The sequence below is a fragment of the Leopardus geoffroyi genome, chromosome C2, assembly GCF_018350155.1.
Source record: "Leopardus geoffroyi isolate Oge1 chromosome C2, O.geoffroyi_Oge1_pat1.0, whole genome shotgun sequence".
Classification (NCBI taxonomy): domain Eukaryota; kingdom Metazoa; phylum Chordata; class Mammalia; order Carnivora; family Felidae; genus Leopardus; species Leopardus geoffroyi.
This window is the reverse complement of record NC_059333.1, coordinates 86,325,941-86,340,029: the sequence shown is the minus strand read 5'-3', so window position 1 is coordinate 86,340,029 and position 14,089 is coordinate 86,325,941. Positions and strand designations below refer to the sequence as shown.

Here is a 14,089-nt window from a genome sequence, read left to right as displayed (position 1 = left end):
AGTATTCCATTGTATATATAAACTACATCTTCTTTATCCATTCATCAGTTGATGGACATTTAGGCTCCTTCCATAATTTAGCTATTGTTGAAAGTGCTGCTGTAAACATTGGGGTACATGTGCCCCTATGTATCAGCACTCCTGTGAATATTAGATTTAGGTTAAACTTTAGTAGGAATTCCCTTGCTTGTGACACTGAGTTAAATACACTGTATTTCTAGAGAGAATTCAATAGGGACTTTGTAAAAATTTAAAAAATGAGATTACTTCAGATTTTGGTAATGTTTTCAGGCAGTGCATAGGTTTGTCAATAAATTCAGATACATTCCAAAGGATGTTTTCACTACTCATGAAATGATAAATTGCCCTTACTCCAACAAAACCGTGACATCAGTTAATAAATTCTTCTTTGTCATTTGGATAAATAAGTGTCTGGGAGAGACATTCTCTTTTGTGAGATTCTCGTTCCTAATAAACACACTTGAGTGTAAATACTAGAAACTTGCTGTATTTTTTTATAAAAGTTCCAACTAAGTCATTCTTATATCATTGACTGGTTACATCCCTATTTAATGTCAAGTGGAGAAAAAAAGATGAATGTTGAAGAATTTTCTTTAAAGGAGAAAGGAAATTGTTAGGCCTCTTCATTTGTTAAGTTTTATTGTGGGTACCTTACTGTTGTGCATCTGAAGAATTCTTACGTTTTACTTCCATCATCAAATGACTGGGGTTTAACTCTAGGGAACTTGTGGTTTATCATGGAATCACTTTTATTTGGGAGATGAGCAAATGAACATCAAAGTCATGCAGCAGATTGCTTTAACAGAGAATTGTTGTGCACATTGTTAGGTGTGGGGCGGGGGGGCATTTAGAGGTAGAAGAAAGCTCTACCATAGGCCAAGGGAGATGTAAATCCAAAGGGAAAAAAATAGAAAACTACACATGACAGCATTGCATGATAGATACATGTTACTTTTAAGGAAATAAGAGGAGGGGAGGAGTCTTTTCAGTTAAATTGGTCTGAAACTACAAATTGAACTGGGCTCTCAAGGAGAGATCTATTTGGATATTTGATATAAAAGGGAGGGATGTAAGTGGCATCCCAGAATTAACAAAGAATAGAAGTGGAAATGAGTATTGTAGTGATTGAGTCATCTAAATCTAACACATAATTGTGATATAATGATATTGCAGGCTTTTATAGAATCTTTGCAATGTTTAAATTTTTAAAAGATCACTATTAAAATAGGTCACTGGAACCTTAGAAATGGTCTGTAAACTCTTAGAGTCATGATAAATTTTTCTGTCAGGTTAAAGTTGTCTTCTCAGTAACATTCTTAAAATTTATTCTGTAATTTCAAATAGTGTATTCTAATTTAAGCCACTGTTCGTAAAATGTAATTGTTTTATGTACAACCACTAAAGATACACTCACAATTTATAAGACACTATCAATTATGAGAAACACTGTGATTTCAGAGATGTTAAAGTGTGAAATAGTGTGCTTCCTAGAATCAATAAAATAATGGTAGAATACACTGTACAATTAAACTATTCGTTTTTCTGAATATGTTTAAATTTGCTTTAAGATATAATAGCGGTTATTTCATTATACTAAAACCTAAAAGTGGGCAAGTTTTTTTTTTTTTTTTTTTTTTTTGACTATTTCCAGATACTAACTGCATTTGCATTATCTATGTAATGTTTTGTGTCTTTGCTGTAATACTACATTGGCATATTGGCTGTATTTCTGCACATCTAAACCAGTTTGTTTTTTTTTTTTTTTTTTTGCTTTTAATATTTATTTTCTGTATTCATGGAAACAGAAATCTCTGCTAATTACCAAGTTATAGTATATCTAAACCAATATTTAATCTCCCACTAGTAGATCCTATATTATTAGTATAATATTATATTTGATTATTACTTAGTAAATTTCACATTAATTTTAATTTAGCTTCCTTTGAATCAGCCAATTAATAGGGTGATTAAAATAATTTGTAGGAAATAATTTTGGAAAGTTTCACTCCTTATTTTCCCTTTTTTAAAAAAATCAGGAATCTAATTGGCTTATGTTCTCTTTCCCAAGGTACAAACTCTGAGCTGTCTAACCCCTCTGAAACAGAATCTGAGCGTAAAGACGAGCTGAGTGATTGGTCATTGGCAGGAGAAGATGATCGAGAGAGCCGACATCAGCGTGACAGTAGGAGACGCCCAGGAGGAAGAGGGAGAAGTGTTTCAGGGGGTCGAGGTCGTGGTGGACCACGTGGTGGCAAATCCTCCATCAGTTCTGGTAGTCTTTTATATACTATGTCAGCATCCTTATTTTGTAAACAGTATAACCTTGTACAAGTTAATTCATTCCCCAAGTGTCTTCTCGCTGAGGAAGGTAGTGGAGCATATGATAAGGAGAAACCTTGGAGAGTGTTTCTCAGTGAAGGTTTAGCTAGAATTTTCCAGTCAGAAATTTTGGTTGGCTGATCCTGTTTCCGTGGTCAAAGATTTCTCTAGTTTTGGGGGGCTTACGTAATTAATTAGAATGTTTTTTTTTCCGCTAGAATTTTTGGGTTCTATATTTCTGTTTGCCAGACCCAGAAAATTCTAATGCAAAGAGAGATCTAAGTTATGTAATACTAAATATTCTTAATGTTGAAAATCAGCTGAGAACTTTTGCTGCTCTGTGTACGATTTTGGGAACAGGGAAGAATTGTGAAATTTAAAAACTTTTTATTGTTTGAGGAATTGAGCTGTATAGTAGACTGAGAACTGAGATGCATGAGCAACTTTGTCTTTTTCTTCCTTCCTTTTTTTTTTTTTTGGTAGGAGTTGTGAGAATGTTTTTGCTTTAGCTTAATGGGCTGGGGACAGAATCATTAGAGATGTGTGAACTAGATTATGTCATAGATACAGCCTTAACATATCTTTATTGTATACCACTTTAAGAAAACCATGTTTTCTTAATGTATATATATACACCTCGTGAAAGTTTATATGGTATTTTAAATGTTATAGAACATACGTATATATAATTAAATATATACCAGACTTGCTTACAAACTACAAAAAACTGGAACAAATCACACAATTTTGAAAGGTACTCCGGTTCCAGTGATCTTCTTTGAGCCCTAAGTTTATTTTACAGGCTTTTAGGGAAATAATTTTATATTTTACTACATTGCTCACTATTACCAAGGTTTGTAAAATTGTAGTATGCTGAATTGCACAATAAATGTACTTTACCTAGTGCTTATGATTAATGGATAAACTTAGTGTCTTTTGCAAAGATGCTAGCTTGCTAGCTGTTACGGAAACTTAGAAAGGAAAAATCGTGATTAGGTGAATTTCTTCTATAATTTGATTGGTGGAGGCAATAAATGCACATAGGTAAGATGGGTATTTTTTTCCTTATGATTATATCTTAAAACTTTCCCTTTCTCACCCTCACCCTACTTTACCCCACCTTCATTCTTTGTTTCTGGAGATGGGAGTACTAGTCAACTTTATATTTTCCTATAACCAGTTAGAATTTGAACCTTCTTAGTTTGATTTTTTTTGTATAGACTTGTTTTGATTGCTTCAGTTTAGTAACATTTCTATTATGCCATGGAATGCAGGTGTTGTGATTTACTTGGGTATAGCACATTAACATTAGCACGAAGAAGCAGCTGACACCTTGAACTTGGTAAAGGGGACAAAATTGTGTATTTATGTCTCTCCACTTTTCATTTCTCTAGCTTCTGGGTAGGACTAGCTAAGGATGTGAATGTCAAAAATAGCAAGTAATAATATACTGTTTTCTAATACATTTTCAAAACAAGTCAAAGAGAAGTGGTAGGAAGGTGAGGGTGTTTGCTCATCTTCTGCTTTAATTTTTCATTGCCATTTAAAGTTCTTCATATTACTTTCCAGGAAAAATAGTCATACAGGAAACATTTTTTTTGAATATGGAATATAGGGGGAGAATTGTAGATGTAGTTCAATATAGATCAAAGCATTTCTAATGACTGCAGCTCTCTTAAACGAATATTTCTTGCCTCTGACATGCATATAGTGCTCAAAGATCCAGACAGCAATCCATACAGCTTACTTGATAATACAGAATCTGATCAGACTGCAGACACTGATGCCAGCGAATCTCATCACAGTACTAACCGTCGTAGGCGGTCTCGTAGACGAAGGACTGATGAAGATGCTGTTCTGATGGATGGGATGACTGAATCTGATACAGCTTCAGTTAACGAAAATGGGCTAGGTATGTAAGCACTTAGGGAAAAGATATATTATTGTCTATTGTTAATGTATGATGCTTTTTTCAAAAAACAAAACAAAACCCAAACAATGCAATTCACATAACTGAAGTTTTCTTAGTGTTTACTTCAATTCAAACAAGGTAGATAGCTTTGTATCTGTCTGAAATGTCTGGTTTTCAGATTTATATAGCCAAATTATTTGAAACTTGAAAGTGTTTATTAAAAGTGCCCTTTGATGCCATTAAATCAATATAAATATTCAAACTGCAAGGCACTTAATACACTGTTCATAAACCAAAATTGGGCTTTCAGCTTGCTTCTTTAGAAATTATTATGATGACATTAGTGAAGGTATGTATATTGAGTAGGCATTAACTTTCAAAGGGCTAAAATGTTATTAACTTTGCTAAAAACTAAATTGTATTGGAAAGGAAGACTTTATTCCTGAATCATGGTAATTTAAATTAAGTCTTTCAGTTTGTTCAATTAAGAGTTAAAACCCTCTTACTTTCCAGATGGTAATTCCATTTTTAATCTATTTGAAATGGTTAAAACTACAAAATTATTTTCCTGTCAGTAATGTATGTCGTTTTATCTTCCCTGTTTAATTAAAAGGTTCTCTCTCGCTTTTCTTAAATCTTTGAAGGAAAGAAGTTTTTTTTATTTTGTTTTTTGTTTTTGTCAGAATAGTTCATGGTAAACTTTGCAATTACAGATGATAGTGAAAAAAAAACCCCAGCGACGCAATCGTAGCCGCAGGCGTCGTTTCAGGGGTCAGGCAGAAGATAGACAGCCAGGTAACTTTTGAGTGGACCTGTTGACAACACCAGGTCACAAGCATGAAAAAAATGTCATGTGTCTGCTTTCTAAATATATTATACTTACATGTACACATGTGTGCATATACATTCAAGATGTGCATTACATAAATTGTTTTCTCAACTAATAAGACTACTAAAATGCATTCTTCCTTCACTTCGTAAATGTTTAGTAACCTGTCTAATTGAACTAATGTTGTGTTTTAATTTTTTTACATGGAAATACTATTGAGAAGACCATTATTTTGTCCACTTGGCAGATTCTTCATACTTGAATTGGGGCCTGCCATCCCAGGGACTATGTTGTAGATTGTGGTTGAGGTTGATTGGCAAAACTGGGCAACTTTTGCATGGTGCTGCTCACTATATCTGTATTCAGCACCTCATTTTTGTGGGAATTGTAAATACCCACAGTTAAAAAAAAAAGCATAAATGAGAAAAATACTTGAAAGTGTCTTTTTTCTAATAAGAGGAATGCATGTTATGTTTTGTTTGTTTACTGTAGTGTGATGCCTTTTCCCTTACACCTACTAACTATTCAAATTAATAGTACTTACTTAGTTTTAGAATGTTAATTTAAGTAGACATAATTTTTAGTAACTTCAAAGAAACTTGTTTGCTGTGTCTATATTATTTTGAACATAATTCCGTTTCCTGTGTACAGAGAATCACGTGTATATTCACAATGAAGAAAATGTGTGCACCAAAAATAAACCCCTTTTGAACTAATCATTTTCTGCATTCTTTACAAAAGCAAATTTTTGGGTGTGTATTCCCCAAATACAGAATGTAAATTCAACTATCTTTAATATTTTAGGTTTAGTGGTTGCAGAGACATTTGGGAAAACTGGTTTTAAAGGTGTTAGTTCCATTCTTGAAGAAAAGTCCGTGTTTTAAAGGTAGTTGTAAATTTAAAAGGAATTTAATATTGTCAAAAATAGAAAGTTTCCACCAAGTTTTTTTATTGTTTTCCTTTCTCTTCTTCTCTCTGTAGTGTTAGAAATATTCTTTAGATCAAGCGATCATATTTATTTTGTTCTTTAAAGTTGGCACAGTGGTGGATACAGTACTTTCTGGCCATAGTTTATAAATAAGAAAATTCAAGCTACATTGTGGGTTTAACATATAACATAATTTTTTAACTAGATGGTGGTTTATTAAGTCAGTGGACATCAAAAACATAGTGGTGTTAAAGAAGAGGCAGATTTTTCTGTATGATATTAATTGAAAATTGAGTAGTTTGGGGTGTCCAGTAATACGATGGTTTGTGTTCTGTAGTGCATTTATTCCTCTTTTAGTCTGTTCTTTGGATCGCCACTTTTCCTAGAAATTCTTGTTCCCTAGCCTGCCTTTCCGCCGCCTCCCCCTAAAAAACTGTTAAAAGCCCCCCCTCCAGCCCCCCATGATAGGATTAATGGAACAGGCACATCATTTTCTCCTTGCCCTTGGCAGTGCTTCTAGGAAAGTAGCCTCCTAAAATGTCAACATTCCCTTATATAATTTAATTTATTCTCATTTGCTCAAGATTTCTTGTTGTCTTTAGTATAAATTAAGCAGTGAATATTCCTTACTAATAAGAATGTGATTATAACACTTGTGTCAAGTTGGTTTACTTAGACCACTTAGGAAATTCTACAGTCCAAATTATGCTGCACAAATTGCCTATCTTTTTTCTAATTATTAATTAATCTTCATTGACCTTTTAAGTGGCTAGTATTGTAAGGACTAGCTATAAACAGGTTTTGAGTCAATTGAGTTTGTTTTTAGTTGTACCTCCCTTTATGGGGGAGGGGCACTGGTAAGTTTTTACCTTTCCAGCTATGTGCCTCTAATGTTGATACCCATATCAAAAAAGTATATTATTCTCTGTGTGTGCATAGTGGATGAAGGGTTCTAACAATTGTCACATACTCAAAGTTAGCAATATGTCTGTCTATGCAGAAGGGTTTCCAAGTAGCTGAGTTCTTCCAAGTGTCGCTAAGGGTTGAACTATGGAAACAGAATGAATTCATGAAGGTGTTACACAAACTAGAATCATTTCTAGAATGTTTTTGCCACCATATATGTGTGCATAATAATGAAATGGATTTGATAGTATTCCTCTTCTTAATTGTGGAAACTATTACTAAGTGTTTTTATAAATTAACAGTGGATTTAAATGATTTTAAAAGCTTCAAAATGAGCACAGTGAGTTTCTTACAATTTGGAAGACAAGAGGCAGTTTTAGACAGGAAACATCTTTTATTTAGTGCTGTTTCTAATAAATGATTTGCATTCTGAATTAAGTGGTTTTTTGAGATTTAAAAAGATTAATAGTTTCAGAACGTTCTTGGATCTTATAAAAGGATTATGTTAATTTGTGATCACAAAAAAGTGAATTGTAAATACCATGCAGCTTTCTTATTTTATCAAAATGATTTATTTTCATATAATTTGAAACTAATGGACTGACCATTTCTCCCCTAGTGACTTTAAATAAATAATTTAAAATTTACTTGAAGTTTTCATTCTTTACATAAACCTGCTCTCATCCTGTAATTTAAAATACCTTGTATTTCACATAATCAGAGATTTTCTTCACCAGTTTCTGAGAGAAAATAATTCTTTGAAAGAGAGCAATCATTTTACATTTCTTCAAATCAGTAAATTCTAAGCTATAAAGTCCTAAAGAGAAAGGATTGAGGTGTAAAGTGAGGCCAGAGTACCTGTAGAACAGAGATCATTTTTTTCCACTTGGGTTGGCAGAAGGGTGTTAGCTTGTGTTAGTCTTTTTCTTATGTCACTATTGCCATCCACTTCCTTGCAAACACACATACACTTCAGTTAGTCCCTTGAAAGATTATTGAAGCAGGGAAGGGATTGTTACAGAATTAATGGCGGCCCTTTTCCCCACCAGGATTTATTGTCCACGTTTTTAGGGTGATGGTCTGCCATCTTTAGTTTGCTTGTAGTTTTTTATTTTAGATCACTCACAATGGTTTCTAGTGTGAAATGTTAAAAGAAGGACTGTAAAATACCACACTTGGATATCTTGTACTTAAAAAAAAAAAACAAAAAAACAAAAACAACTAATATATGAGTACATCTTTTATATCTCAGGTGAAGTATAGCACACCGTGATTTGCACCAGATGTGCCCCATTTTTTCCCCACTGAGAATTGTAAACACTGGGCTGAGAATGCTGCATTTCCTATTCTTGGTTGTGGATTTCTATATCAAACTTTATCCCAACCGTGGAGTCAACCAGAAGCAATGGCTGGATTCTTAAGAAAGCTGACTTAAATCTAGGCTTCCATGATCTCCAGCTTGGAATTTTCTATTGTCAGCACTAAATCACAGGCACATTTTTCAAGCTTTGTTTTTGGTTGGAGGTGGTACCCAGCTTAAAATTTTGAAATTGGGTTACCCACCATCAGTTTATTTTAAAAGTAAAATTACTCTTTATCCATAAATAAACTTTAGAAATATTTTTTCAACACCTGTAATTTTTTTCTCATCTTCAACAGTCACAGTTGCAGATTATATTTCTAGAGCTGAGTCTCAGAGCAGACAAAGAAACATCCCAAGGGAAACTTTGGCTAAAAACAAGAAAGAAATGGTAAGGAGAATTTAACCTGTAGGTTTTGTTGGTTTGGTTTTCGTTTCTGTTTTTTTTTTTGTTTTTGTTTTTTATTATTTTATTATTTTATTTTTTTTTTGGTATGGTTTAGCTTTATGTTTACTTCTTATCTTATTGTATGATCACTTGTTTCCCCAACTAGACAAATAATATTTTAAAGACTACTCTTTGTTTTGTTCTTGGCCCCAGGTAACTGAAGATATGCATGCTTGAGCCTGGAATACTTTTCATTTAGAATTCCAAATAGCATTTGTAAAATTCAGTCTATCCAAAGATATTGGACAGAGACTATTGGCTTAATTTGGGGAGCAGTAGGCTATATATCTCTCTTCTCAGTGATAGCTATAGACCTCTTTAAGTGTCAAGTCTTTTAAATGCTTTAACGGATATGAAATGTAAAGGTGAGTAAAATAGGCATTATTTGCTTAGGGTATTAACCTTATATCTTTTACATGGTGAGCTTTCCAGTGGTTAAAATTAAATTAGGTTCAAGTTTTCAGTAAACAAATCCAGATTCTTCCTGTTGTTAAGGACTGCTAGGTACTAGAGATAGAGTTGAAAGACCAGTAGAGGTGGAATACATTGGTATATGCTTTGGAACTTTTAAAAAACATTTTAATTCTTTGATCCAATGTCGTATGTGAAACTGAAATTATTTATTAGCTAATGTTTATATAGCTGTTTTCCTCCTCAGCTATAGATTTCATTTATAAAGAAGTTGAAAAAGTTGTCTCCCTTTGGCAGGCAAAAGATGTGATTGAAGAGCATGGTCCTTCAGAAAAGGCAATAAATGGCCCAACTAGTGCTTCTGGCGATGAAATTTCTAAGCTACAGCGTACTCCAGGAGAAGAAAAGATTAATACCTTAAAAGAAGAAAACACTCAAGAAGCAGCAGTCCTGAATGGTGTTTCATAAACTGAAGAAGTTCCTAGTTTACAGTTCTTTTACATTACATTTTACAATAGTGCTTGTACAAGCTTGCCAAAGATAGAATATGGATCGCCAGTCTTTACATCGCACTTTCAGTTCCTCCATTTGGAATTCAGAAAGGGGAGGGATCCTGAAGAAATCATATGTTAAACATACTTTGACACCTACTGTGTTATAAAATATATCATCAGATGTGCCTTGAGAATAGTATATGTAACATTAAAAAAAGTTGCTGGCTATAGGAAATGTTATTTTGTTTTCAAAATATGGCAGAGATGGGGGGAGGAGGGTGGGGTGGGATCCCTAACGTAATATTCTTTATGAAAGCATTAGCTGCTTTTGTTACATTTTTAATAATATGCAACCACTTCTTCACCTGAGGAAAACTAGAATGAAATGCAGTCTAAAATATTTTGCACTGAATTGTAATTCTTCATTAGTTTAGTCTGGAAACTGGTCTGTTTTAATGTGTTTTTTAAATGCTGTATGTTGAGGAAAATCTGCAGACCACTGGAATACATTTGTTAAACTCTCATCTGCAGGGACACTGGGTGATATTGGCAGTGACTGTTCTACATTGAGGCTTTGTTTGGTTTATTTATTAAAGTGTACAGTATTTAAAAATCAAACATAGCTTTAGTTAAAACACTAAGCTGAATTAGTCATGTCCATTTCAGAGATAACCTGAACTACTGAAAAGATCAATTTCCAGGTTTATTCTGTATAAAAGTACATGTTAGTCTTCAGTAGAGTATCTTTTCCTTTTTTTCTTTTTCTTTTCCTTTTTTTCTTTTTTCTCTTTTTTTTTTTTTTTTTTTTTTGATTTTGGTTGTTTGATGTGCAATATGTTTTTGTATGCAGGTAGTAAATAAACTTTGATCTTCCATTTGCTGATTTTTAACTTTCTACTTTTTATACCAGTATACTTTTTATAGCATAGTAGTTGGAACTAGTAATAGGCCTAGAATAGTTATCCTAATTGCTTTTAAAAAAGCATTACTTGCTCATAAATAGTATAAAAATATTAATTGATGAGTTAATTATTTTGTAACGAAACCTCTGAAAGCTTAAAATTTAGTCTGTTAGAATAGATTGGCTTAGGGAATTGGTCATACATTTAATAATTAGGAAAAGTTTTATAATCTACTCAAAGGCAACTTTTGGAAGGCAGTGGGATAAAATGCAGAATTTTACTTTGGCCTTTGATAATTTACTAAAAAATATTTTTATAAATCAGAATGGTGAGTAATTTTTAAGTAAGAAGTAGACCATGAACTTGGTTTTTGATTCTCAAGGAAATAATTTTGAAGATTGTGAAACTAATGATTGTATTTTTTGTATATATTTTAGCCACATTACTTAATTTTAGGAAGATGAAGACTTCACATAAAGTGTTTCAAAGAGTAATAATGATATAATTATGCAGGTAATTGTGAGGTCATATCAGATAATTGTGGATTTACTGGAGGATTTTTTTCTCTAGTGGTATATATAGACCACTGAGCAAGAAGGACAGCCCTTTCTGTCACTTGATGTTTGAAAGTGTTTTTTATGTGCATAATTTGTGTTAATTTGTTATGTGCATAAAACTGTTAAGTGGTTTTAGTTAATTTATAATGGCTGAAAGACATTTCAAGGTATTGCTAAAAATGTAATAATTGTCAGGTCAGTGTACATATAACCCTAGACCTCACGTTTATTATCACTGAGGTTGAAATGTGATGGCATTAACTGCATTTCCCTAAAATCCTAAGAATAGAATTTATAAGTAAGGTGTGGTATGAATAGTGCAATCCTTGGATTTTGAATAACAGTATCAAATCATATCCTGAGTTTTAAAAAAAACTTAACCCACAGATGTCTTTTTTAACCATCAAAAGAAAGAAGTAAAACTGTTGGCCTTTTAATTCTTGTCTAGAGTAACAGGGTTACAGATTAATTACAAGTTAAGAGAATTTTCATTAATCCCCAAAGTGGTAAATACGGTGTAAAGAAAAAAATGATTTTTCATTTTCTTCCATGTAGAATAGATTCACTAAGATTCTTCTGCCATAAAGATTGTTTCACTGAGAAAGTAACCTAAAACCATCTTAGAAAGTGGGTATTGTACAAGCACTTGTTCAGAATAACCACATTCTAGGAAATTAGTATCAAGATTTCATTATTTACGAGTGACTAAACCCAGCATCTTCTGTACTGCAGAACCATGAGTCTTTTCTTGGGTAAATACCGTATACTCTGATTCAGAAAAGCCTATTCCTCAAAGGCGGTAGCTATTGGTGATTAGGTAGCCCACCAGATTATTTGAGAGGGATGTATGTTTTTTTGGCTACTACACCAGTTAAGTGAGATGTTGCTCTGGGAAAACTTACTGCTAAGTTAGGCCATGCTAAAAGACACTCAACAGAAAAGCCCAAACGTCTTGTGCAACCCCCATATTTCAGTATACTTAGGTGAAATCACATCTGGAAGCTTATTACGATTATGTGGGGATAAAAATCTTTTCCTGAAACTTTGGCAAGCCTAGGATCTTGGGTTTGGCATTACCTTTTCATTTCATTATTTTTTAAAGATTTTAAGTAATGTCTACATCGGACGTGTGGCTCAAATTCACAATCCTGAGATGGAGTTGTATACTCTACCAACTGAGTGAGCCAAGCGCCCATGGAATCACCTTTTTAAAGCCTTCAGTGGGCCTAAAACTTGCAAAATGGTGTGTATGGGTCTTTGTTGATGGATCAGTCACTTTTGGTAAAACAGTCACCTTTGGTAAAATTGTACTAAGAATACACCAATTTTTAAGTCGTTTTGTGTATTTTAATGTGGAGTTAAGCAGGACATCAAACTGTTCATGAAAACCTCAGACATTCCTTAGAACAAGACTGAGGGAAGTTGCCTAAATAGTTGTGCAAAACAAATACAGGTACACTTAGGGAAGTAAAATATCTAAGAACAGAGACACTAATAAGTTACTGAGGAAGAGGCAAAAGTAGCTGGTATTTTATTGTTTTCTGGGTCTCCATGTCAGCCATTCTTTAGTAGCTCGGATCCATCACCTCGATGCTAACATCGGGTATTTTTGTAGCGGTTATTTGCTAGAAATCTGATTTGTAATTTGGGAGAGGTCTCTGCAGAGTTGGCATATTAACAATGTTGCCCTTAGATTGGATAATAGTACCAGATACAACTTCACACAGATTTGCATTTTCTTGAGGTTGAAATCAACCTAGTTTTCTCACAGGCTATGCCTACAATAAAGCTTTTAATCTAAGGAAGGACAGATGAATGGAAAACCTGGTTGTAATGCATTAAGCCCTGTACTGGTGATTATTGGAGAGTAAAGGTAAATTACTTTTACACTTGGATTTTCTAGAAGGCTTTAAGGAATTTGGATTGAACTGGATCTGTGTTTGGCATTATTCCAAAAGATAAAAGGATGGTGTGAATCCTCACTGAGTTTCCTACCTTTGCTATTATGGTTTGGATCCCCTATACCTTTTTTCTTTTGAGAGAGTGCACACGCAGGCAGGGGAGGGGCAGAGAGAGAATCCCAAGCAGGCTCTGCTCTTGGGATCATGACCTGAGCTGAATTGAAAATCAAGGTACTCTCAATGGACCGAGCCACTCAGGGGCCCCTCCCAGGATCCCCTATGTTTTTCATAAGGACATCTGGTATAGTGAATTTGGGGACTCCTTTTTTAAACTTTGTTTTATTAGCTTTCTTGAATGGATAGTAGTCACAACCTTTGATAGCATTTGGGTTTTATTTCAGAAACTCAAAGCAACAATCAGTCTGCTATATATAGTTAAATTTTGGCAAGTGGTAGTAATTTGAAGTTGCACTCGTTGAAAGTCCAATATGTTGAAATACAGGAGATTGCCACAGTTGACCATTTTTGACCTACAAACGTGGCATTTTCTTATGTATGATTTTTTAAGTATGATCATTTTACTCTAGAAATCAACCAGGAGTCTAATCATCCTGAAAACCCCTTATTGGTGAGAGATGTACATACACTCAGAAATGTATTGTTTTTTAAAAGGTTATCAGCGGATCACGTTATAAAGAATCATCTGTACCTTCTATATTACTACTTCAAGTACTGAAATAAGGTGTAGGCTATCATGTAGCTTTCTCTTTAAGAGGATCTCCACCAGTACATTTGGTTTGCGTATTACTACTTTGGTAATTTCAAAATTGCAGGTACAGGTTTATAGAATTGGGAGTTTCTGTGTACTTAAGCCAGACATTTCCAACTATGCCATGTGTAGTCTAAAGATAGCAAAAAGCAAGGGCAAGATTATTTTTCACTGATCTCAGTCCTAAAGCCCCACTATTCCCTAGTATACTAGTTAATAACTTGCCAAATTTCTTTGTTTCAGTGATTGGTAAATTTTTCTTGGGGTGAAATTACAGGGGTATTCTGTGAATAATTTTGTAACTTTTTTACTTGCATTGTCAAAAGTAGTTG

The 14,089-nt window shown here is 33.7% G+C and overlaps 1 protein-coding gene across 1 annotated transcript in view; it reads left to right on the top strand.

Moving 5' to 3' along the window:
• FXR1 (FMR1 autosomal homolog 1) overlaps positions 1–9,856 on the top strand; it is a 60,949-nt gene extending 51,093 nt beyond the window's left edge. Inside the window, 6 exon segments of the mRNA XM_045502869.1 lie at positions 2,090–2,293; positions 4,052–4,252; positions 4,966–4,976; positions 4,978–5,047; positions 8,575–8,666; positions 9,432–9,856. Coding sequence (XP_045358825.1) covers positions 2,090–2,293; positions 4,052–4,252; positions 4,966–4,976; positions 4,978–5,047; positions 8,575–8,666; positions 9,432–9,602 — 749 coding nt within the window. The 3' untranslated portion in view covers positions 9,603–9,856.
• Positions 9,857–14,089: the final 4,233 nt, after the last annotated feature.